This window comes from Bubalus bubalis, chromosome 10, assembly GCF_019923935.1.
Source record: "Bubalus bubalis isolate 160015118507 breed Murrah chromosome 10, NDDB_SH_1, whole genome shotgun sequence".
NCBI classification, from domain to species: Eukaryota; Metazoa; Chordata; class Mammalia; order Artiodactyla; family Bovidae; genus Bubalus; species Bubalus bubalis.
Genome location: NC_059166.1, coordinates 82,038,024 through 82,065,689, shown reverse-complemented (window position 1 = coordinate 82,065,689; position 27,666 = coordinate 82,038,024). Strand labels below are relative to the sequence as shown.

The window sequence follows — 27,666 nt, the reverse complement described above, 5'->3', positions numbered from 1 at the left end:
AAGGTATTTTCCTGAATGTAATGATTATTAGGTTTTCCCAATTAGCACTAAGTTTCAGTAGCTGACTAAATTTTGTGATTATATAATGAAAATATTGGCTCAATTTTTAGACCACCAAATACCTTAATGAGAAGTTAAAAATGAATAAATCCTGGACTACAACAGGAAAAATGTTTTACAATTAAACTCCTTTTAAAATTTCAACTATGGAAATATTTTAAAGCTTATTTATATACTATATCTCCTGACTCAATACTTCCTATAAGAAAAAAATTTTTGATGCTTTAGAATTTTACATATTTAAATCTTTATTTTAAATACAATATACCAGGAAAGTAACTGATCTTTTAAAATCAATTATCAGTTGGTATACTATTTTCTCCTTTCAGTTAGTTAAAAAAAAAAAATTTAGTTAAGTGAAGTTTCCAATCTATCAAATTTTACCAAAGTTACCTAAACTGTATAGTGACATTTCAATTACCAAGCATGTCTGTTCATCTCCATGGCCTAATCGTCCTCCAGGACCATGACCACAGGTGTAAACCTGCCCTTTCTGAGACAGAAACACTGAGTGAAATTTACAAAGCACCACCTACAGGAAAACAAGAGAATATTATTAAATGTCTCTGTATAAAATATCCTTTATTTTATAAAAAGAAATAACAGAATATTACTAATTGTTTAAGCTAGATAATGGGTACATTAGAATTCATTATACTATTCTCTCTACTCCGTACATGTTTAAAATTTTCTGAAATAAAAATTTAAAATATATACTGGTCTATATTAAAACTATGTCTAAAAACACTGACAGATGGGAAAAAAAATAAATTTAGAAGGAATTAAGCACGTGTAACCAAGAGACTAAACAAAGGAAAATACAAAAAGTAACCAATTGTTTTCCAATTTCATAAAATCCCACACAACAAGAAGTGAACAGAATTAAATATGAAGTATAAAGATTACCAAATATTGATATACTACTAAAGAAAATAGTAGAAATGCTTTAAGAATATTTTTTCAATATCACCTATACGGAGGGAGTGGTGGGTAAACGGTATGTCCTTTTCATATCTCTGAAATGTTTAATATATCTTTAATATCATTACAAGGCTTTAAATAATTTATACTGATTTTCAAGCTTTTTTCAAGGCATCATCAGTACACTCATTTTACCTAAATACTATTTAAAAATCCTTTTATCTTAAAAAAATTTGCATTTGTGTTTCTTATGCTGTCCATAAATATTTCTAACTTAGGACATTAAAAAAGGATTAAGAAATTTAAAAAATCCTAGAATTGTTTATAAGAATATTATAAGCTGAACTGCAAGTACTATTTACACATATCCTTAACCACTTGGCAAGTTCTGTAAATACTTTTTTATAGAACTTGTTTTTTACAGAAGAAAGTTTATCAAAGACTCTGGGTCTTTGATTAAAGCAAAAAAGTCATTTATTTAGCTGTACCACAAACATCTAGAAAGTCTAAAAATAAAATAAAAAATTGTATTCAAATTTGTAATACAAAGTTAAAATCTGTAAAGGAAATATTATTTTATGAAAATTGTATTCAAATTTGTAATACAAAGTTAAAATCTGTAAAGGGAATATTATTTTATGAAACTAGAATACATTTTGTTCAATCCTATATTCAACATTAGAGTGCCTCTATAATTTCCAACTTCAGCTTCCTTGGTGGCTCAGTGGCAAAGAATCTGCCTGCCAATGCAGGGTTCAATCCCTGGGTAAGAAAGTGCCCCTGGAGAAGGAAATGGCAACCCACTCCAATATTCTTGTATGGCAAATCCCATGGATAGAGAGGAACCTGGCGGGCTACGGTCGACAGGGTCTCAAAAGAGTCACACACAGCTTAACAACTAACAACAACATCAAACAACCAACGCCAGAGTATAAGACCTTCAACTTTAAAACCTTTGAATTTTTTAAAGAGGCAACTGATCATGGATTTTCATCTTAATTATCAGGAATATATTATGCTAATAACAATAATCTCTGTCCCACGGCAGTCAATTCATCTGGTACAACAGAATCAGCTATTTTTCAGTGAGTAATGGAGCTCTCTACATAACCAGGCACTCAGTAAATACTGCCAAACACTTGTTTCCTTTTTTCTTACTAATTTACACTACTTTCCTCTCAAACCTATCCATAGTGTTTGTGTTTCAACCCTTATTTTGTGGTTAAAACAAAAAAATCCTTACGTCCTTAATTTCTTCACAAAATACTTAAGTGTCCTTGTCTTAACTGAAATATAGCTTTGTCTTCATGTACACTGTTTCATCCTTAACCCTACCAAGTGAAATATGCTCAATTCTTCTATATTCTTCTATGTATTTTAGAATCAGAAGGTACAGTCAACCAGCCCATTTCCTGATACCTCCATGACTCCTTCACATTTGTGTAAAAATCTCTGCTCCTGAAAAATCTTACCTCACCAAATCTGATTGTATCTTGTACCAAGTCAGAAAAGGAAAACAGGAGCCTTTCTAAGTGCCTCAACTCTGATTAATCATTCATGGCTGCTGACAGGTGAATTCTGAGGACTTGTCCCAATTTACTTTAAAACAGAGAGGTGGGGAAGAAGAGAGTGGGACTGAAGGAGGAGGGGAGAGGAAGTGTGCACTGTGATTGATCAGCTGCTGCTGCTAAGTCACTTCAGTCGTGTCCGACTCTGTGTGACCCCATAGACGGCAGCCCACCAGGCTCCCCCGTCCCTGGGATTCTCCAGGCAAGAACACTGGAGTGGGTTGCCATTTCCTTCTCCAATACATGAAAGTGAAAAGTGAAAGTGAAGTCGCTCAGTCGTATCTGACTCTTAGCGACCCCATGGACTGCAGCCTACCAGGCTCCTCCGTCCATAGGATCTTCCAGGCAAGAGTACTGGAGTACAGTGCCAGATCAGCAGTGTCTACCAAAAGCTTTCAAGTAGGTGAGAAAGAACAGCCAGCCCTGCTCTAACTGTTTCCCTCACATTCTCTAGAGACTCTGACCCCAGGCTTAAGACTCTGATCTGTCCCAAGTCCTTTCAGCATCCTCAATTCCTTCCAAGTCTTTGTATTAATAGATGGCTAGCCAGAATCAGGACACCTGATCTGAAGAATTGAGCATATTCCACTCAGTAGGGTTAAAGGATGAAACAGTATATACAAAGACACAGCTCATTTCAGTTAAGACAAGGACACTGAGTACTTTGTGAGGAAATTAAGGATGTAAAGGATTTTTTTTTTAACCACAAAATAAGGGTTGAAATACAAACACTATGGATAGGTTTGAGAGGAAGGAAGGCAGTATTTGGCACTATTTACTGAGTTCCTGTTATGTAGACAGCCCCATTACCCCTGATGCCTCCATTGCTCCTTCACATTTGCGTAAAAATCTCTGCTCCTGAAAAACCTCCCCTCACCCATTCTGACTGTATCTTGTACCAAGTCAGAAAAGGAAAACAGGTGCCTTTCTAAGCTTTCAGGACACCACTCTACTCTACTTCTTTCGTCACTCTTTATTCTCATGTGGGCTCCTATTCTTGCCCTCTCAAATTTTAATATTCTCTTGGGTTTAACTCTATTACATTTTTTAAATTGCTAATCGTGATACATTAGTGACTTCTGGTGTGAAAAACAGTGTCCTGCTGCTGCTGCTGCTGCTAAGTCACTTCAGTCATGTCCAACTCTGTGCAACCCCATAGACGGCAGCCCACCAGGCTCCCCTGTCCCTGGGACCCTAAATATGGTGGCTATATAATTTATCATCCAAATAATTGGGGGAATAAAAGGGGATGACAGTTATGATTACATCAGGGGAAAAAATGAAGAAAAGGACTCAGCAGACATATTCTGAGGTGCAATTTTCGGATTTAGAAAATGAGATTTATAGCTTTAAAAATTATTAAGTAGAGGTTGTTTAGTGGCAAAATTAACACTTTAGTTAAACTTAAAAACTTTGAAGACTATCCAGAGTGCAACGGAAATGAAGCTCAAGAGGAAGAAACATTGAGGCTAGATATGCATTATACACACAGAGACACACACACACACGGAGCATTATAGAAAAAGATGAGTGGGTCAAATAGTACCAAAATCCACTGAAGAGGGAGATAGCCAGGATTATGACATAAAGACAAAGGCAAAACCTTAACAATTATCAATTAAAATTTTACAGTTACTTATATTTAACAACTCAGGTTCACTTACCTAAAACTAATAACAAATTGAGTTTCAACAACAAATTCACTTGAGAACAATTTGAAGAACTTTAAATGGAAAAAAAAGCTAGAAAATCCAACAGAAGTTCTACCTTTAAAAAACTATCTGTATGCTGCTGCTGCTGCTAAGTCGCCTCAGTCGTGTCCAACTCTGTGCAACCCCATAGACGGCAGCCCACCAGGCTCCTCCGTCCCTGGGATTCTCCAGGCAAGAACACTGGAGTGGGGTGTCATTTCCTTCTCCAACTATCTGTATAACACCTTCTAACTTCTAATGCCCCTTATACAAACGTAAATGTGTTAGTCATTCAGTCGTGTCTGACTCTTTGTGACCCCATGGACTGTAGCCCACCAGGCACCTCTGTCCATGGAATTCTCCAGGCAAGAATACTGCACAAACATCTCATAGTTTTATGATACTTTACACAGTCTAACTATGATTAACAAAATCTTAAAAGAATTAGTAAAATACCTGCTTGATATAAATCCCACTCCTGGAGAACAGATCCACCAACTCTGGATGATGTTTGCTATTCTGGCTTCCATGACCCAGGGTGAAATTTGTATTATCTCCCCAAGTGTAGACATCTGTAGGATCTAAAATGAAAATGAGTTTTTATATTCTATCACATTTTAAACAAGTATCAGTGTTGTTTAATTACATACTGAACAAATCAATTTACTTCAAATATGACTCTTTACCAAAACCAAACTACCGTATTTAGAAAGATACTACCAAAATTTTCTTTTAAATTATCCATCTATTAATTTATTATAACACTCTAGAAACAGAAATCAGAAGATCCAAATCAGCACAGGCCTGTCTCAACGAAGGCAATTTAACATGTTGAACCCTTGTTTCTTTAGCAGCTAAGGTTTAACTGCCAAATGAGTAAAATACCACCTGCCATATTCACTTAGCTCTCAGAAAAATATTACAGATAACTATTTAAATGTAGAATATCATTAAAACATTTCATATATATAGGTTCTAAATGAAGCACATGGTATTAGTTTCTATTATTACCTAAGGATTATTTTCCAATACTTTGATCTTGATAGATGCAAAATCATACTAGGGATTAGGGCAACAAAAATGAAAATGGGATAAAAATCATAGCCAATTATGATATAAATCTTCATTTTTATTTTGGAACACTTATCAAGTTCTTGAATAGAATAATAACTGTAACTTGCAATATAGTGTCCAAGACAGAAATAAAATGAAGAACATGTCCTTACCTAGATTGCTCATTAGTTAAAATGCAAATTAACTAGTGCCCCCATTTACATCTCTTCTTCTTTTCGATCAATTTACATTCACAAAGCTCACAGGGCACAAAAATTGAAAAGATAAGTGCCGTTACAAGAACGAACATGTGGATAGAAGAATCACTTCCTTTCCCTTCGACCTTAAATGCTGTCCTTTTTCAATGCACATCAATCACTTTACAGTAGCTACAATTCTAGCTGCCTTTATTTGTTGTTCAATCACAATCATGACTGACTTCTTTGTGACCCCATGGACTGCAGCACACCAGGCTTCCCTGTCCTTCTCTAGCTCCTGAAGCTTGCTCAAACTCATGTCCATCAAGTCGGTGACGCCATCCAACCATCTCATCCTCTGTCGTTCCCTTCTCCTCACGCCTTCAATCTTTCCCAGCAGCAAAGTCTTTTCTAATGAGTCAGTCAGCTCCTTGCATCAGAAAGCCAAAAGTTCTGGAACTTCAGTTTCAGCATCAGTCCTTCCAATGAATATTCAGGACTGATTTCCTTTAGGATGGACTGGTTGGATCTCCTAGCAGTCCAAGGGACTCTCAAGGGTCTTCTCCAACACCACAGTTCAAAAGCATCAATTCTTTGGCACTCAGCTTTCTTTATAGTCCAACTCTCACATCCATACATGACTATTGGAAAAACCACAGCACTGACTGTACAGACCTTTGCTGGCAAAGTAATGTCTCTGCTTTTTAATACACCGTCTAGGTTGGTTATAGCTTTTCTTCCAAGGAGCAAGCGTCTTTTCATTTCATGGCTGCAGTCACCATCTGCAGTGATTTTGGAGCCTGAGAAAATAGTCTGTCACTGTTTCCATTGTTTCCCCATTTTTTTGCCATGAAGTGACGGGACCGGATGTCATGATCTTAGCTTTGTGAATGTTGAGTTTTAAGCCAACGTTTTCACTCTCCTCTTTCACTTTCATCAAGAGGCTCTTTAGTTCTTCTTCACTTTCTGCCCTAAGGGTGATGTCATCTGCGTATCTGAGGTCATTGTTATTTCCCTCTGCAATCTTGATTCCAACTTGTGCTTCATCCAGCCTGGTATTTCACATGATGTACTCTGCACAGAAGTTAAATAAGCAAGGTGACACTATACAGCCTTGATGTGCTCCTTTCCCAATTTGGAACCAGTTCATTGTTCCATGTCCAGCTTTTACTGTTGCTTCTTGACCTGCATACAGGTTTCTCAGGAGGCAGGCAACATGGTCTGGTATTCCGATCTCTTTCAGAATTTTCCAGTTTGTTGTTATTCACATAGTCAAAAGCTTTAGCGTAGTCAATGAAGCAGAAGTAGATGTTCTTCTGGAATTGTCTTTTCTATGATTCAATGGATGCTGGCAATTTGATCTCTGGTTCCTCTGCCTTTTCTAAATTTAGCTTGAACATCTGGAAGTTCACATACTGTTGAAGTCTAACTTGGAGAATTCTGAGCATTACTTTGCTAGCATGTTAGATGAGTGCAATTGTGCGGTAGTTTGCACATTCTTTGGCATTGCCTTTCTTTGGGACTGCAATGAAAACTGACCTTTTCCAGTCCTGTGGCCACTGCTGAGTTTTCCAAATTTGCTTCAGGGCAGCAGTTTAACAGCATCACCTTTTAAAATTTGAAGTAGCTCAGCTGGAATTCCATCACCTCCACTAGGCTTTGTTTGTAGTGATGCTTCCTAAGGCCCACTTGACTCTGCATTCCAAGATGTCTAGCTCTAGGTGAGTGATCATACCATCATGATTATCTGGATCATGAAGATCTTTTTGTATAGTTCATCTGTGTATTCTTGCCACCTCTTCTTAATATCTTCTGCTTCTGTTAAGTCCATACCATTTCTGTCCTTTATTGTGCCCATCTTTGCATGAAATGTTCCCTTAGTATCTCTAATTTTCTTGAAGAGATTTCTAGTCTTTCCCATTATATTGTTTTCCTCTATTTCTTTGCATTGATCGCTGAGGAAGGCTTTCCTATCTCTCCTTGCTATCCTTTGTAACTCTGCATTCAGATGGGTATATCTTTCCTTTTTTCCTTTGACTTTCGCTTCTCTTCTTTTCTCAGCTTTTTGTAAGGCCTCCTCAGACAACCATTTTGCCTTTTTGCATTTCTTTTTCTTGGGGATGGTTTTGATCACCACCTCTTGTACAATGTTACAAACCTCCGTCCACAGTTTTTCAGGCACTCTGTCTGTCAGATCTAATTCCTTGAATCTATTTGTCACTTCCACTATGTAATTATAAGGGGTTTGACTTAGGTGATACCTGAATGACCTAGTGGTTTTCCCTACTTTCTTCAAGGCTGTGTTTTTACTCTTATACACATAAATGTAGATTGAAATTAAAAAGTATAAAATAAACCTAAGTGTTATGAAAGAAAATCAAAGTTATCAACCTATATATATTAGAGTAAAAGTCTTTGCAGATATCCACACAAAAATTTTCTCAGGTATTTTTATAACAATAAAATTTCTTTAAAATTTTCAAAACTTTACTTTAATGGAATATATTTATGGAATTTTCTTACCAGTATTTTTGAATACTACATGAGTTGGTCTATCCTTCATTACAAGATCCAAAGCTGACAAGCCTTCTTTATCTTGAATATACAGATTAACACCATGCTAAAAAAGGAAAAAATGTGCATATAGATATAGACATACATGCATATATTTTTAACTATTTATCTATAATCAGTAACATTTATATTTATCAATTTAGATGATCAAACTATAAAGAACATTAAAAATAAACACCTAATAACAATTATCTCCTATGCTCATAAACATTTATTTCTCACACAGAAGAAAACTAAGACAAATCAAATATCCAATTCTTGGTAGAATAAAGAAGAACCATAAAATGTAAAGAAGCAACATTTAAAACCAAAATGAAACAAAAATCTAAATGAAGTAGATATGAAAGTTTTCCATGGTAACGCAGGTCAGTTACCTAGAGGGCCCTAACTCTGAGAGTGTGTGTGTATGTACATACACATTTTTTTTTTTTGGTATTTAAAGAACCAAATTCCACATCCAGATAAGGGGTGTAAAGATTTCTACAGGACGGCAAACAATAGTTTTTACTTTTTGTATGTTTTTCACACTTACTGTATATAATGTGATCACCTATGCTCCATCTTTTTGACTTAAATTCTGTTATATCTACTATTGACATGAAGACAATCATATTTTTTATTTCTATTTGTGTGATTTATATCTTTCCACTTAAAATTTTCTACGTGCAATTTCAGAGCATTGTCTCATCACTTACAGTTAGACTGTGTCTTAAGTCACTGCTGAGGGCACAGGTTCAATCCCTGGTTGGGGAACTAAGATCCCATAAGATGTGTGGTGTGGCCATAAATAAATGTGAGAGTGTGCGTTTGTGTGTTTTAAGGATGAATTTAATCTATAGTTTTATATCTCCAGAATTTAAACATGAAATAGAACATTTTCCATCCCATTTATTTAAGGCAGTTAGTATACCCTATCCTTAGTACATACTTACTGTCTTTTAAAATATAATGGGAGGAGAGGAGAAAGTGCAATGTTCAATTCATATTACTATTACATTACAGCTTTTTAAATGCAAAATGTACTCCTTTTCAAAAATAACAGTATTTGTTGACAGTTTAATACGGCATTCAACAATTATTTTTTAATCTAAGTTTCTTTTTGTTAAGACTTATTACTTATTTTGGGCTGTGCTAGGTCTTCGCTGCTGTGCTCAGGCTTCCTCTAGTTGCAGGGAGCAGGGGCTACTCTCTGTCGTGGTGCACGTGCTTCTCACTGTGGCGGCTTCTCCTGTTGCCCAGCAGGTACTCTAGGTGCATGGCCTTCAGCAGTTGCGGCTCGCAGGCTCAGTAGTAGTGGTGCATGACTTAGTCGCTCCGTGGCACATGGGATATTCTCAGAGCAGGGATCATACCCATGACCTCTGCACTGGAGGGTGGATTCTTAATCACTCAACACAGGGAAGCCCTCAACAACTATTTTGACTGATGTGAGTAATCCCTGCCTATCCACACACACTGGAGTTATAGGTTGAGATGGAACCATGAAATTTTTAAACTTTAACCATAATACGTTGCAACACTGTTTTGGGTTACTTAAGAAAGGGACTCTCCTCTTATCTTGTAACAATGAATTTTAATAAACTAGAATCAATTCTTTACCATGGAGCCACCAGGGAAACCCAGTCCATGGCATTGCAAAAGAGATGGACATGATTTAGCAAGTAAACAGCAATACCAATTCTAACTTCATTGTGTTCCAGACAGTAATGACAACTGATTTCACAAAGATTGTCAATGAACAAAAACTACTCAAGATAGTGAGCTAACAAATAAAACAAAATTCAGAAGTGATCTTTTAATAAGATCTTAATAAATTTAAAAATGTACGTTGCCTATTTTCTAAGTTAGATATAATAAATCCACATAGAAAGACCTGATTTTGACCTTTATAAGAGTAAAAAGGGCTGATTCCAGGGCAGTGTTCCAAGTTACGAATTTGACAAATAGGATCCCAGAAACTTAGATCCCTGCAGATTTTACTTTACCAGTTTTATAAATTCATCCTAAACTTTACTGGACCCTATTTGCATCTTCTTAAGTAGCGCCAACTGCATAAAGGACTAGGAACTTTTTTTTGCCTTTGGAGTTCCCTAGATATGGTGGTCTCTGATACTTTTTAATATGCTCACTTTAAACTCTAAAGGTAAAGGACCAGTGTGTAGTCTATCTCATTTATTTAAAGATCAACTCTTTACATATCCCCCAAAGAGGAGATAAATTCACCAGCTTACTAAATAGCATCTAAGCATAATGAAAAAAAAACAAGCAAAAAAGGATTCTTTTTTTTTCATTACAATATATCTAGCACTGAGATCACTGCCTAATACACATCAGGCACTAAAGAAAAATTTCTGTTCCAAATACTTTACAAATAGGTTATCATTTAGTCCACACACGCTTATGATTCAGCTAGTTCTTCCATAAGAAGTTTCTGCTGAGGGTTTTCATCTTTGGCAACTGGGAACTGACAGCATGGGTGTATATTTATTGTACAAGTTTAGCACTTAATTTTAAAATTTCATACTATAAAGTTTTTATCAAATGTAATTCATTTAAAATGTGTTTTTCTGTATAGTCTCTTCCTGCTCATCCATAACACCTTAAATGCTAGAGTTGCCAGCAGAAGCGAAATTGACAACAAACAACTCTATCGTTGCAGCCCTTCCAATTAAAGAAGAGTTAAAAGGGGAAAGGAAAGAAGTCTGGACCAAACAAATGCAGATGGATTACAGCAACATGGGAGTACTCAGTGGAAGAAAGACGTTTCTGTGGGATATTTTATCAGTGGGAAGCATCCATGTTGGATGTCTATCACTGATCAGAAGGACACTTGATGAAAATCAGACAGTCAAGCCAAGAGCAAGGTGGCCCAAGGCACAATGTCCTGGCCTCTCCTGGCCAAGGCAGCAAGGATGACTGAGGATTTCTAAAGGTAAATGAAAGCCAAAGGGAAGGAAGGTCCAAAATTCATACCACAACCTATTTCAAACTGAAGACCCAAATCCTCACACCTGAATGGCAAACCCTAGCACAGCAGAAACCCGAAGGCCATTCTCAGGCTTGAAAGGGTCAGTGGTCACCCAGTTTCCAGCAGAAACTACAGGGAGAGGCCAAAGCAGAACTGACAGATGCTATAACTCTTACTAACCTAACTCTTCCTATAAAAGAGGTTATAATAAGGGAACTAAACTGATACACAAAGGTTTTAGATATAATAGGAATTAATAATACTATTAATACTTAAGAAAAGTTTTTCTTCACTGAAACTCACTGGGGGGAAAAAAAGTGAGGATGGTACTATCATTATCCTTTTTTTTATAGTTGAAACTGAGGTTCAAGATTCAGTAACTCATCCAAGATGACTTGGTAAGTGGTAGACCTAGATAGTTTAGCTCCAAAAAGGACATTTTGCTATTAATATATACTGAAAATCATTTTGATCAGTAAATGTTACTACCTAAAAACCACTATGCAAACAATTGTTTTGAAGTCAAAAATAGAATATAAGCTCCCTAATGTCTTACAATGTGACCACAAGTTCCTTGAGGACAGGAACTTTGTTCTGCTTTGTTCTTCTCTGGTCCTCCACAAACACGACTGAATGCCGGTACAAAACCAAACTGTGCAATTTAAAACTCATGATTTCTGACAGTTTTTAACTTGCATTTACTAATGAAATGATACCAGGGTATATCTCAAAACATTATTTGTCTAACCAGTACAACAAGCCTAGATTTAATCTACTTCGTGGGAAATTTAAAATAAACTGATTCTGGGAAATCCCAAGGACAGAGGAGCCTGGCGGGCTACAGTCCATGGAATTGCAGAGTCAGACACTACTAAGCGACTAACACCTTTTGGGCTCCCCAGGTGGTGCTAGTGGTAAAGAACCTACCTGCCAATGCAGGAGATGCCAGAGACATGGGTTCAGTCCCTGGATTGGGAAGATTCCCTGGAGGAGGAAATGGCAACCCACTCCAGTATTCTTGCCTGGAGAATCCCAAGGACAAAGGAGCCTGGTATGCTATAGCCCACAGGGTTGCAAAGAGTCGGACATGACTGAAGCGCCCTAGCACGCATGCAAAACTGATTCTGATTATTAATTTTTTAAACAACTATAAAAACTTTGCCTTTTCATACTGTTTACGGACAGCAAGGAGGTCAAACCAGTCAATCCTAAAGGAAATCAACCCTGAATATCCAATGGAAGACCTGATGCTAAAGTCCCAATGTTTTGGCTACCTGATGCGAAGAGCCAACTCACTGGAAAAGACCCTGCGGCTGGGAAAGATTGAGGGCAGGAGGAGGAGGAGGAGGCTGCAGCGCACAAGATGGTTAGACAGCATCATTGACTCAATGGACATGAATGTGAGCAAACTCCGGGAGATACTGAAGGACAGGGAAGCCTGGTGTGCTGCAGTCCACGGGGTCACAAAGAGTTGGACACAACTCAGTGACTGAACAAAAACAACAGGAAAAACTTAATCCCTAGCCAAACAAGAGATGAACACACTATCCAAATCAGAGTCCTTATATGATTTCAGTAACTAGTGTCTTTTTAAAGTAGCTAATAATATAATTATAGAAAAGGAAACCATACTTTTTAAATATACTGATATATAGTACTGTGTAAATGACAAAATATCTGGGATTTACTTTAAAATAACATGGGGTGGAGAAAGTCAGTGGAGACATATTAAATACATAACACAAAATTAGCCAATAGTTTACATTATAAACTTTAGTATATGTTTAGAATTTCACATCGTAAAAAGTTTAAATTAAAAGGATATATGAGATTTGAATTCTAAAAATGGTTACAATAAAAGATATCAAGTTCTTATCAATTGATAAGAACGCCAATCTCTTCGTGGAGATTAAGAAAAACACATGCCAGACCGAAAAGTTTTAAAAAAACAAATGACACTTACCTTCAGTAGAGACCAAACACAATCAATATGCCCATAAAAAATGCTTCTATGCAAAGCTGTCCATCCTGACTCCTTGTCTTTCACCAAGGGATCCACTCCTTTCTCAATAAGCCAATCTAACACTCCTTTTTTCCCACAGGAGGCAACAAGGTGGAGGGCATTCCGACCAAAGGCATCCCTGATGGTTGCAGCATTGTGACAATGACTGGAGAGAAAGGCCTTAATCTGGTTTTCACTCCCCTTCGTTACCACAGAAAGGACATCCAAAGCATGAGTCAGGGAGCGACACTTTGATGTGCAGTCAGGGATGGAGGAATTCATCCTATTTGTTTTTATGCAGCTTCCTTCTTCAGAATAGTCAGATAATTTTAAAAAATGAAAAAGCCAGGCCACAAAGCTGCTATTCAGAAAGACTGATAGAGAATAAACGGCCTGCTTAGGGTTATAATTTAAATCGTCCTGGCAACAGTATAAAACTATATAGATTTGTACAATGTATTTTGGCATTTAAATCAAAAAATTATAAATAGCTCTATAAAGTTTATATCAAATACAAGTTCTTTCTTTAAAAAAGAAAACTTTCCACAGTTTATAAATTATTCCTGAAGTCAAGCACCAAGGGGGAGTGAGGAGGGGAACTCCCCCTCCACACTGTCTGATCCTTTTAAATATCCATAATTGCAAGGGTGACCTGTAAGAGAAGGAGAAACAAAGTAAGAAATATAGAATCTCTCTCACTCTTCTCAAGTATTTTACAACTATCCCCCTATTTAAGTGCCTCTGATTCCTACTTTCAAGAGCAAGCAAGCAAATCAAAGACAGGCTTTGACTTTAGTTGCTCCTCCTCCCGTGATACTCTCCGTATGGAATTTGTGGCAAAGTTAAGAGATTCACCGACAAAAGCTCGGCCTCCTCTCCCACTTTTGATGAGGGAGGTGAGTTCTGCTTGACTATAAGCCTGTCTGAAAGGTGGCTCCATCCACCCCCACCGAGAAAGTTGAGGAGGAAAGGGAAGTGGATCCAGCTGGCAGTCCCCTTCCAGCTTGTTTGCCTGGATTCTACGTCACCATACAGATGACTGGAAGGGTCTCTCACATCCGAGGTATGTCTAAGCTCTTTGACTTCACTCAAACTTTACTTCAGGATCCAGGCATTATGGGTAGGTATGTATATGGGGAGTGATTAAGTTAATTCATTTAATCAGGCCCTGTGTGTATCACAAACCCAAGCCTACATCAGCCCACAGTTACAGACACACCCATCCAGGAAACCTAACACCAATCAATCCTCCAACTCTGCTTTGGTGCGCTCACCTCCCTGTACAAAATAGGACCTGCACACCTCAGTAGGAAACCCCCACCTCCTTGTCAAGCACACCCTCCTTCAGAGTTGCCTCTTCCAACATTCTGCAAAATTCTCTCTCTCTTGCCCCAAATCCCCTGGAAGCCTGCCTCACTGCTAGTGAGAATTGAACTCCCCGCAATCCATGGGTCATTTTCCCTTGAATAAAAAACAGCGAAGTTGTTACCAATTTTTTTAAATTTTGTCATCTGACAGGAGAGAGACAGTGTGTGAGTGAGAGAGATGAGGGAAGGGAAGAAAGGACAGAAAGGAAGAGAGAGGTATTACTTTGTGCTATTCCTGCATTTTAGGAGATTTCAAGCCCTGAAACTGCAGTCACCTGTTCCTACTTCATATGTAACTTTCAAAGAAATGAATTTTGAGGTCACCTTGATATTGTTTTTTAGGTGGCCATCGTTTTGCATTATCTGCTCTGTTATGGTTGCCAAAAAAAAAAAAAAAAAAATTAACCAGGTTTAAAAAACAAAAACTTTTCACTAATAGAAGAAATTTTCCCATACTGAGATATGGAGAGGTCATTCTTGCTTATACATGATTTGGCTTTAAATTTATGCTAACTAAAAACAGCCTGTCTTATGGCCTGTCAAACACACTTGTACATCTGCTTTTACCATTAAAGAAGAGTGTGGCTCACCATCCAGTAACACAAAGCTTGAGTCGCACCCACTGCAGTAACCCACTGACAGTACGTCCTGAGGAAAATTTAGGATGGGAAAAACAGGATGAAGCATCTACACTGGGGATCTACAGACTCCACGATCGGTCAGACGACCAGATTCTCGCACCTCCCCACACACAGAGAAACACTACTATCATTTACTTGAGGTATCTGTCATTTGTGATGAGCAGTACTCTTTTATCAACATGTACGCCTGCCTGTATGCATTTCCCAGCAAAAAAAAAATTCATGTTTATACTGGCTCCTCCCAAGTTACTGAGATGTTGTTTCCTGGGCTACAGTCTGCAGCTGAGTTGGAATAAAACCCTCATTTATTCCTACTATGGGTCACTGGTTATTTGCATCGACATCACCTTCACATCTACAGTATTCTGTATCTGTATCAGTCATCCTCTCAGTGTTTTTCCAGTCTCATGTTTAAGGTTAACTTCTGTGTGTTACTCTGGAATCCGCCTCTTTTCTTCCAGAACCCTCATTACTTTTCTCCTGTATTTCTACACTCTAACCAGTTATACCTCCACAAGCTATAAACACACTTAAATCTACTGTCTTTATAGGAATCCCATTTGAAAACTTTACCCCTTAAAACTGAATGATCAGGCTTCCCTGGTGGTCCAGTGGTTAAGAAGCTGCTTGCCAACGCAGAGGACATGGGTTTAACTCCCACAAGCCTCAGAGCAACTACGCCAGTGCGCCACAACTCCTGGGCTTGCGCTCTGAAGCCCTCCAGCAGACAGAGCCTCAACTACTGAAGCCCACGTGCCCTAAAGAGCAGTCCCCGCTTGCTGCAACTAGAGAAAGCCCTCGTGCACCAATGAAGACCCAGAGCAGCTGATTAAAAAAAGAATTTAAATAATCATTATCACCAGCACCTCCACCACCACAATAACCAACACTCTTATCAGTCAGTATTTACTAAGTGCCAGGTACCGTGTTAACATTGTTTTCTCTGCCTGGAAGGTTCTTCACCACAGAGGGAGATGTTAATTAAACATCAGGTATTGGAACTTTCCTGGTGGTCTAGTGGCTAAGACTCCATGCTCCCAATTCAGGGGGCCGAGGTTCAACCCCTGGTCAAGAAACTTGATCTTGTATCTAAAGACCCTGCATGCCACAACAAAAAGATCCTCCGTGCCCTAACTTGAACCCAGTGCTGGTTCTAAATAAATAAGTATTTTTAAAAATATGCCAAACAACAAGTATCCAAACAACTGGATAGCTATCTAGGAGGAAAAAAATCTATAAATACTTATTTCATACCTTACACCAATATACATTCCAGATGGGTCAAACATAAGATATAACACATTAAAATACTAGATGAAAAACAAAGAGACTCTTTTTTATAATCTCAAAGCACAAAAAGTCTCTCTAAATGTGATTTAAAATCCAAAAGCTATTTATATCCAATAAATTCCATCAGTTTAAAACATACATAAAAAACTTTAAAGACAAAAAAGGGGAAACTTTTTTCTTTAATATATCATCTATACAAAATAGTAAGAGACCAATAGAATAAAAGTCAAAGAATATGACCAACTTTCTCACACAAAAAGGGGGTGTGGGGTGGATTTAAATGGATTTTTAAAAAGAAACTCATCTCATTCAAAAGAAAAGAAATGTAAATTAAAACTACAATGAGACACTAATTTTATCAAAAAGACAAAGATCAAAAAGGTTGATATCACTATGTATAGACAAGGGTGTGGAGAAATAGAAACTCTACTCCATTGTTGGTGAGTGTACACCAGTACAGTTATTATAGACAGCAATTCAGTAATATTTGCCAAAATGTAAAATGCACATTCCTTCTGACTCAAGCAATTTTACTCCTAGGAGTTTATCCTGTAGAAATATATCTATGTGTGAAACGGTATAAGTACAAGAACAGTCACTGCATCAATGCATGAAAAAAATCTTCATAGTTAAGATAGTTAAGGTATGTCCATGCAAACGATTGTTCATGTATCAAAAAAAAAGGCAGCTACATATTTTCTAATATGAAATAGCCTACAAGATAAATTGTAAAATGTCTCTTAAAACTAGATGCATGTGTAATACCACTTATGAGAAAATGTATATGTAAGCACATGTTTATGCTTAAATACACATGAAAGATGTTTAGAAGAACATACAAGAAAATGGTTAATAGTGGTTGCTCCAGGGAAGAGCACATGGCTGGAGACAGAAATGCAAGGCAGACTTACTTTTTACTACAAACCTCTTTTGAATGCTTTACCAAGTTCATGTACACATTTTAAAATAAACATACATCTTAAAAACACACATAAATGCTAATATGTTGATTAGAGAGGCCACAGGCAAGTCAAGAAAACTCAACCATCATACATGAGCCTCTAGTTTTTTTCCAATATGCTAATGTTTCTTGCTTTGCCCTTTCTGATCTGGAAAAATAAAATATTATTTGTCAACCACGTGATGGAGAAGGAAATGGCAACCCACTCCAGTGTTCTTGCCTGGAGAATCCCAAGGACAGGGGAGCCTGGTGGGCTGCCGTCTATGGGGTCGCACAGAGTCGGACACAACTGAAGCGACTTAGCAGCAGCAGCAGCCACTTGATAAACTACTTATCTTCAGTTTCTTCAGTGTTAGAAAACTAAACACCAATATAATATACTAGAAATTTTATATCTAGAGTGGACTACTTCACATTAAGGATTTCTCCATCACCTTTTATTTATCATCTCCTAATTATCTTCTCCTTTCAGTATTTTTTTCTTCTGGATTTTAAATGAGTAGTCAATCCATCTATAATGCCTAGATTTTAAAGCTTTTATAGGAGAAATTCTACATAAATTACCTTTTCCAAGGTATCAAATTAAGTTCCCAAAATACTTCTTTCATTTTAATTTATTTTAAACATGTAGTCAGCCCTTCATATCTGCAAGTTTCACATCTGTTAATCGAACCAAGCTTGGATTGAAAGTATTTAAAAATTCCATGAAGTTCCAAAAGCTTAATTTTGCCTCATGCTGACCAACTATATTTACATAGCATTTTCAACTACAGTTGACCCTGAACAACACAATGGCCCTCTCATAGCCAGCTTTCGCTATGCTAGGTCCCTCCTAGTCACAGCTCCACATCTGCAATTTCAGAGGCAGATCTTGGTAGTACTGCAGTACACATTTATTAACAAAAATCCAAGTATAAGTCGACCTATGCACTTCAAACCCATGTTGTTCAAGGTTTAACCATATTTACATAGCATTGGCATTGTATTTAGATATCTAAAGATGATTCAAAGTATACTTGTATGCAAATATTAAGTCATTTTACATACAGGACCTAAGCATCTGTGGATTCTGTTATACCATTGGAGTCCTAGAACCAATACCCGACTGATATCAAGGAACTTCTGTATTTATATGAATGACAGAGCAAAAACAGTTACATGACTATTTAGAGGGACATAAGTGAGTTCACATGTATGTACAGGAAAAACTTCTGTGCAGCAGACATAAAACATTCCAAATCCATATTATCCACTCCCATTTCAAATCACACTAAGTCATAAATTCTAAACCTAACTGGTTCCTAACTATTATGATTTCCCCATTTGGAAATGATAGCACAGAACTAGAGAACTCCTAGTTCTTTCTAGCTCCAGTTCTGTTTCCACTAGACTACATGTAAACAAGCTAACAAAGTGTTCGGTAGTTAGCAGACATGAAGACAAAGTACCAAAGCCTCAAGTAGTTTAAAATGTTAAACTGGAAAACATGATAGGTGGCAAAACAGTCACAAGTACTTAATTCCTTTGAGGCTCTAAAATTTTGTGTTTTCAGTGTCTTCCTAATACCTGAAAAGAACCACTTACATCAGTCACTCAAACCTACATGCAATAATTAAGGTACAAGAGAAAAGAATTTCCTAATTTGTTATGATACATAACTCAAAGACTTAAAGGGAAAAAAGAATACTAAATCTAAATAAAAGTGATACTATACAATATGTAACAAGAGAGGCACGTACAGAGTACTATGAACATAAATATGGAAGTGACTAAGAGCTGGCACTTCTCTGAATCCTACATATTTGAATTCAAATATAGCAATGCCAGCTGTTACCAATTATGTAACTACAAAGTACAATAATCTCTCCAAGCCTCCATTTCTTCACCTGAAAACAGAGACAATGCCACCCACCTCACAGAGTTACTATAATGATATATGAAGCTGCTCAGCATGGTATCTGCCACCAAATGTATATTCCACAAATAGTAGTTTTTATTACTACCCATTTCTTCAGTAACAAAAAGATAACTTTTATCCCAGAGCTCATGTTTGGTCTTGCAATATCTCTGTCACTGGTTTCCGAGCACTCACCTCCTAGGAAACCATACATACCAAGGTTACCAATGACATCCAAATTGCCAAATATTACTTGGGGATAATGTTACTTGACGTCCCTGCTGTTGAATGGTTACCACCACATTCACATCTCCAAGGAGTACTGAAAGGACAGGGAACCACTGAAGCATTTCAGCATGGGCTCGCTCTCCTACCACTTCTCCAAAGGCATTTTCCCTTCCCCTGACATTCAAGTGTTGGGCTTCTCTCAGTGTTCCACTGAGTTATCCTTTCCTAACTCATACTCACTCACCTTGGATAGTTTCAATGTCTTCATGTTACTTTAACCTATGTGCTCATAATCCTCAAACCTGCCTCCTGCCCTCATGTTTCCCCTAAATTCCTGGCCCAATGCCTAGTGTTAATCTTATCTATGCTTTGAACAATACTTATTGAAGGCATGTGATATTTTACATCAGAGAGGTTAAGTAGACCACCCAAATCACACTATCAGCAAAGAGTTAGGATTCAGGATTCAAACACAGATCTATTTCACAGTCAAGTCCAAGCTATTTCTACAACACTATGCTGCCTCCTCAGTGCATCTACAGGTCACAAGGTACTGCAAAAACAAAAATACAAAGAGCTTAAGGGCTTCCCTGGTGAATCAGACGGTCAAGAATCTGCCCACAATGCAGGAGACCCGGGTTCAATCCCTAGGTTGGGAAGATCCCCTGGAGAAGGGAATGGCTACACACTCCAGTATTCTTGCCTAAGAAATCCCATGGACAGAGGAGCCTAGAGAGGGCTACAGTTGTGGGATTGCAGAGTCAGACACAACTAAGCGACTGACAGTTTTCACTGTTACTCTAGATAATTCAAAAAATTCTATTCTCGATATTCATCAATAATACTTGACTGAAAATACAGCTCATTTAACAACTGTATTGACTGAACAAGATTTATTATCTAGTACATAGTCTACCATCAATGGGTCACAGTTTAGTACGGGGGAATGAACTGCTTAGTAGAAGGGAAAGAATTTAAGCAAGTACTAAAAAAACTCATGATTAAAAATCTATGGTAAAGATGTAACAAGTGACTCACAGGAATGTACATTCAATAGGAGGGATAGAGAGATTTCCCAAAGGATATGTATAAACGAAGACTTAAGATGAGCACGTGTCAGCCTGGGGTTAATGGGCATTTGAGGCAGAAGTAAGAGTAAATATAAAAGCACTAAAATTACCTTGGTCCATTCTGAAAATTCCAAGAAATTCAGAAAACAGAAATGCATAATGCCTAATATATATATACTGGATACACTAGATTATAGACAGTCTTATGTGCCTTTCTTTAGGGATAAAGAAAGTGAGCAATCAAAAACATATTTAGGACCCTGAATTGATTAGATGTGGTGATAACTTCTAGGTTTCTGGCTTGGGCAGCCAGGAAGAAAAGTAGAGGGTAAATACTTTAGAAATCAGAGAAAACAAACTTAAAACAAAAGGAACAAACAATTAAAGGTGAAGATTTGTTTTATATGTGATGAAGTGTTGATGAGAAATTGAGTGGAGGAGTGTAGCTAGCTACAGGCAAGTGTTAACCTTGAAGATTGCTTCACTATAAAGGTGCCAGTCAGTAGAGGTTGAGCCCTCAACCATGGCTCATAATCCTACGTATGAACTTGGTTAAGAGTTCAGTTATATTCCTAAAACACAAATCTGATCATGCTAGTCTCTGAAATACTTAAGACCAAAATGAAACAATATATTTCATGCATTAATAGCTTTGTGACCTCAGAAAGAGGAGGCCAGTTAGACTTGGCAATTATGTAGCACATAAAGTTCAGACTGTGAATTCAGAACACTGGGCTAGTAACTCAGATACACCACTAATTAAGTTATAAATTACCCTGGGCACATCACCCATCACCTAAGATTCAACTCTTTCCTGTAAAAAGGGAATAACTATTTATCTCCTGAGTTGTTCTGAAAAATCAGTGAGACAATTCATGCACATGTAAGTACCAAACAATGTTATGAAGGAAAAAGAAACATAGTGATACATATAGATCAGAAAATGGAGTAACTATATTGAAGTCCCTTCTGCTTGGAACGTTTTTACTCAAACCTTTAGAAGGCTGCCAACTTGTCCACAGTTTACAAACGTTATGTCTACCATCTTTTGAACTTTCATATGGACAAGCATAGTACTTTACATAAATGAACTAACTGTATTGCCCTGTATATTACCTTTACTTCAGAAAGAGGAAATTGATGTAAAAGCTTGATGTAAATTGATGTAAAATCACACAGATAGAAAACTGTGAATTCTACCTATTCTCTCTACCCAAATTGCTCTTTCAAAATGCAGTTAGGAAATCTTCAATAAGAACTAGAATAGTGTGGCAGAAAAGAATTACCCTTACTTGTAGTCATAAGAATTGGGCTCCTACTATGGATGTGATTTCAAACAAGTCCTTGTATTACTAAGAACTTAAGTTTTCTGAACTGTGTCAAACTTGGGATGCCACCAACCAGTCTCAAAAGAATGTCTGCTAGCAGCTGGTGACCACAACCTTACTTTTTAAAGGCCTCCTCTTATAATTATTATATTTTTAGACAATGAATTTGCTTTAAATCATATGTTAACAAGATGAGAAAACACATGTGCAGGGACCAATAGCACTCATTACCCATATGTTAATACCAAATCAAGAGTTAAAACCTACCTAGATAAAACAAGACAAATGGCTACTTGGCTACAAGTCTCCCCAAAGCACCAGGGCCAGACTGGGTTTCTGACTTACTCTCCTGAAAAGAAATGTGACCAATTTTGTCTATTAACATTCACATTGTCACTTGTCCAACTACTTCTAACTGGGTGTGTGACACCTACATCAATCATACTAGGCCAACAGAACAAAGAAAATGTGTATGACCACACCAAATAGCTCCATTTCTCTGGACAGGGTAACCCAAGCTCTGACTCTATCTAGACCAGGATCAAAACTGCTACCAAATGTAACCTGGTTCTTACTCCTGCTTGGGCCCCTGGTTACAAAAAATTATTTTATTGATATTTGACCCCTGACTTTTCCAATCTAGATTATTAAGTCTGTCTCTTCCAAATTATAAGTTTTGCATCAAGATGACAGTGATGGAGAGATACCAGCCACTCCTCGGAATAGATCCTGCCAAAATAACAGCAGAAGTCACCCCGAGACAAAACAAGAGCTCTGTGACCCCAACTAGAAGCTAGAGAAGACAGACCTTTGCCCTTCATCTTCCCCATAAAGATTTCTTGGGGTTCATATCCCTCAGGGGGGATTTGAGGCAGACATTACTTTGTCAACAAAGGTCCGTCTAGTCAAGGCTATGGTTTTTCCAGTGGTCATGTATGGATATGAGAGTTGGACTGTGAAGAAAGCTGAGCGCCGAAGAATTGATGCTTTTGAACTGCGGTGTTGGAGAAGACTCTTGAGAGTCCCTTGGACTGCAAGGAGATCCAACCAGTCCCTCGTAAAGGAGATCAGTCCTGAGTGTTCACTGGAAGGACTGATGTTGAAGCTGAAACTCCAATACTTTGGCCATGTGATACGAAGAGCTGACTCATTTGAAAAGACCCTGATGCTGAGAAAGATTGACGACAGGAGGAGAAGGGGACGTCAAAGGATAAGATGGTTGGATGGCATCACCGACTCAATGGACATGGGTTTGGGCGGACTCCGGGAGTTGGTGATGGACAGGGAGGCCAGGAGAAATATCAATAACCTCAGATATGCAGATGACACCACCCTTATGGCAGAAAGTGAAGAGGAACTCAAAAGCCTCTTGATGAAAGTGAAAGAGGAGAGTGAAAAAGTTGGCTTAAAGCTCAACATTCAGAAAACGAAGATCATGGCATCTGGACCCATCACTTCATGGGAAATAGATGGGGAAACAGTGGAAACAGTGTCAGACTTTATTTTTGGGGGCTCCAAAATCACTGCAGATGGTGACTGCAGCCATGAAATTAAAAGACGCTTACTCCTTGGAAGGAAAGTTATGACCAACCTAGATAGCATATTGAAAAGCAGAGACATTACTTTGCCAACAAAGGTTCGTCTAGTCAAGGCTATGGTTTTTCCTGTGGTCATGTATGGATGTGAGAGTTGGACTGTGAAGAAGGCTGAGTGCCGAAGAATTGATGCTTTTGAACTGTGGTGTTGGAGAAGACTCTTGAGAGTCCCTTGGACTACAAGGAGATCCAACCAGTCCATTCTGAAGGAGATCAGCCCTGCGATTTCTTTGGAAGGAATGATGCTAAAGCTGAAAGTCCAGTACTTTGGCCACCTCATGCGAAGAGTTGACTCATTGGAAAAGACTCTGATGCTGGGAGGGATTGGGGGCAGGAGGAGAAGGGGACGACAGAGGATGAGATGGCTGGATGGCATCACTGACTCGATGGATGTGAGTCTGAGTGAACTCCAGGAGTTGGTGATGGACAGGGAGGCCTGGCGTGCTGCGATGCATGGGGTCACAAAGAGTCGGACACGACTGAGCGACTGAACTGAACTGAACTGAGGGAGGCCTGGCGTGCTGTGGTTCATGGGGTCACAAAGAGTCGGACACAACTGATTGACTGAACTGAGCTGAACTGAACAGTTTCTCCCCTGTGGACAGAAACTCCATAAATACCAGAAACTCCATAAAAGCAGGACGATGGAAGAGTCTGGGCCTTGCCCAGATAAGAGATAAAAGACCACTTACTCCTCATTCAAAGTCAAGGAGACCTTGCAGACTACACATGAAAGGCTCCTTAGAGGTCAAAAAGGGAAGAGGCATCACCTCACAGTAAGTGATGTCAACTACCCATAAGCCTCTGCACTAGAATCCATCTTGGCTAAGAGATGAGCGGGCACACACGGTTAGTTCCTAAGCTATACTGAATACAGACTCAGAACCAGGCAAATCAAAATGACTGGCCAAATGAAACCCGGAAGAAACGCTCCTAAAAAGTAATTCAAACTACCATGAGAGCGCAACTCTTTTCTGCCTAATGTTTCATTAAAAAAAAAAAAAAAAAGAATTGCATTCTTACCATCTAAAACCCTGTTCAAGTAGCTTAATCTCCCTAATCCAAATTTCTTCATCTGTAAAATGAAAACAACTTGCCTTATGAGTGGAGACCTTGCCTACAAAAATTTTAAGTTCCTGAAGGGAGGGAAGGGAATGCCATACTAACTTATATTTCTCACAATATTATAATATGTATTCAACCAGTAGGTTTATTTTTTTTGAAGAGCTCTCTAAAATCAAAATATCTTCCCTAAAGACTTGTATCTATGTTAACTGTTACAAAGCTACAAATTATACTGACTTATAATCAAAGAATGTTTAAAATTTTAAATTCCTTCTGTAAGCCCTGAAAATATTTCACCTAATTTTAAAACATCAAGACATACTACTTTAGGAAATAATTTACCTTTATCAATACTGTATTTCATTCTAATGTTTTCTCAATTATTCTCTGGGTACAAGAGAAAAAATTCAACATTTTATTAGCACAAAACCCAGTTTCACAATTGAACAATTCCACAAATTTTAGGGGGCAAGCACATCTCTGGAGGTGGCAAAGAATTACCACCCTATTAATGATAATAAAGGGATTTCCTTAGGGGTCCCTCCAGTGGTTAAGATTCTCTGCTCCACTGCAGGGGGTACAGGTTTGATCCCTGGTCCTAGTTGGAGAACTAAGATCCCACATGACACAGGACACAACCAAAAGATTAAAAATAATAATAATAAGCTAACTTCGAAATCATTTATAATAATTAACCAAGTAACACTGAGCTCCTTATGTAATATGGTCTATTGAACTTTATGGTCTTGAAGCATAATGTATAATTTAGCATACTGAAAGCCGTGGACATAAGTTTAAAAAAAAAATTTAAATAATAGAAGAGCCATTTTTTTAAATTCCTTGAAATAAGCTGCTTTGACTAAATATCTGTACTTTCTGCAAGTATCATAATATAATTCTTTTTAGAAAGCAGCTCTTTCTGCCCTATATCAGTTTCTAAAATCCATAAAAATTAAGGAATTCAAATTACAAAGGGCAGGAACTTCCCTGGTGGTCCAGTAGCTAGGACGCTGGGCTCCAGTGCGGGGAGTACAGGTTTCATCCCTGGTCAGGAAGCTAGATCCCAGATGCCCCAACTAAGACCAGGTGCAGCCAAATAAATAAATAAAAATTAAAAAGTTTTTTTAAAAAAAAGGGGGGGGACAGTGAAAAGGTCAAGGATCTATGGCAAGATGTGAATTTGGACATCACGGGCATAGAAACACTGGTTCTTTTATCATTTCTGATAAATTTTGACTTTCAAACCCCCTACCTTCCATGCATGGGGGGTAAAAAAAAGGTGTCACATCAATCTCTACTTTCTGACCTGTCTGGTGAACACCCTTTACGTTTTATTACCTACGCTGGAAATACGGAATCACGGATATCCTGAGTTACTTATTTCGCTACTGAACTAAAACTTTTTTTTTTTTTTTAGAAATCCGCAACATGATACAAGAACAGAAGGCCTCTATCCTGTCTCTTCCATCCCCCAAGAAAAGAACGGGTCCCTTTCACAGAACAGTCGATTCACTCTGCACTTCATCGTTAGCATCCCCAGAGTGAACGAAAACTTCTGTGACGCGACGAAGGGGCTGAGGGATATGGGCGCCTCGAAGAATGGCTTCACATTCAGGCTCAAGGGACAGTGACACGAGACAACCACCAGAAACGAGCAGCGCGACGTCGCTGGAAGGCGTGGCAGGAGAACCGCAACGTAGCGCGCTGCCCGCACACACCATTCATTAGCTCAGAGAGGAGGCGGGGAGGTGGCCACTGGGACCCGGGCCACACGGCCGGCCTCGCGCCGCCTCGCGCGGAGCCCGGCGGCCTCGGCGCCCGGAGTCCCCTGCCCGCTGTCCCCCGCACCCTGCGGGAAGATCACACCGTCCCGTCGCGGCCGAAGCCTCCCCCTCACCAGTCGCTAGATGAAAATGCGCCAGTGGTCTCCGCGGGGTGGGCGCACGGCAGCGCAGGGACTCATCCTCAGTGAAGGCAGCAGGAGAAAGCGAAGGGCGCCAGTGGAGGCCGGTCCCCAGGCCCGGGTCAGCTCTGGAGGCGGCTGCAGCTACAGCCGCGTCTACAGGCGCCTGGCAGGGGGGTGGGAAGTGGGTCTGGGAGGAAAGGCCGGCGCGGGCGGGACCTAGGAATAAGACGGGCGCTGATTGGCTGGGGCTCATGTATGCCTCTTGAGGATTGGCTAGTGTCTGCTCAGAAGGCCTCGCGTGGCAGCACCGAAACTGTGGCCTTTCCCTGGCGCCCTAAAGGAACTTGACCCCGCCGGCCTTGGGACTGCCAGCGCTGGCGGGTGGGGGTGTGCGGAGGGGGGCGGCGGGGTTGGGGAAGGCCGCGGTCGGGGACTCTTAAACCAACGGGGGATGGTGGAAATGTCCGCCTCGCGTCAGCTGTCGCCCAAGGAGAAATCCTGTTAGCCCCCACAGCCGGAGACTTAGCAGTTCACGATAAACCCTGGTGTAGAGACTGAACTTTGGGAACCTGGACGGATGCCTTGGTCACCACGCAACAGAAATCAAAGGCGTAGGCATCTGCCACCTGAGTTTCCTCCCCAACGCCCTACCAGTGGGGTCACTGAAAAGCTCAGGGCGCGGTCTGGCAGAGAGACAGCATCGCCCCTCCCACACCCAGATGATCGGGGCGGGGGTCACTCCCTGGGTCAGAAGGCGTCAAGGACTTCTTAGATCATCGCTGTGCGCGTCCAGCCGCCGACCCGGGGCCCGCCAGTCGCCAGCTCACGCCACTCTGCCTGACGCCAGGCTGGCTCTATCCTTTTTGCCCCCCTTTAACTCCGCACGGAAGGGCTGTTTTTTAAAATGGTCGCGTGAAAAATGAGGGAGGAAAAGCAAGCAGCCAATAATCGATACTAAGGTAGCGAAAAAGAAACACCCTGCCTGGGAATGCCTAATACAGTAGGCGCCCGTTCAATGTTTGTTCGGGGAGGGCTCGGTGACTCAGAACAAACAACTCGAAGTCAGGAGGTAGCTGTGCGGCTCTGCCACGTGGTCAGTTATACAAGCCATTTAGTCTCTCTCATCTGTAAAACGACAGAGTTGGACTAAATGTCTTCTTTGGGACGGCCCATTCAGCTGAACTCATTCAGGAGCCTGCCTTGTGGAAGCCTAAAGACACCCAGCTGGTTCGTGAAGAGAATAACTAACTCTGTTCTGTCTCTTTGCCCCTTATTCTAGGTGCC

The 27,666-nt window shown here is 39.3% G+C and overlaps 1 protein-coding gene across 4 annotated transcripts in view; it reads right to left on the bottom strand.

Annotated features, from left to right (window-relative positions):
* IBTK (inhibitor of Bruton tyrosine kinase) overlaps window positions 1–26,574 on the bottom strand; it is a 94,233-nt gene extending 67,659 nt beyond the window's left edge. For 3 of the 4 annotated variants that reach the window (XM_006048261.4, XM_006048262.4, XM_044924494.2), the window contains exons 1-5: window positions 26,374–26,574; window positions 12,996–13,686; window positions 8,014–8,110; window positions 4,697–4,821; window positions 482–592 (exon numbers count right to left, since the gene is read on the bottom strand). In XM_006048261.4, coding sequence (XP_006048323.3) covers window positions 482–592; window positions 4,697–4,821; window positions 8,014–8,110; window positions 12,996–13,502 — 840 coding nt within the window. In that variant the 5' untranslated portion in view covers window positions 13,503–13,686; window positions 26,374–26,574. The remainder of the gene's footprint in view (window positions 1–481; window positions 593–4,696; window positions 4,822–8,013; window positions 8,111–12,995; window positions 13,687–26,373) is intronic. The other variant, XM_025294832.3, reaches the window with a different exon arrangement.
* Window positions 26,575–27,666: the final 1,092 nt, after the last annotated feature.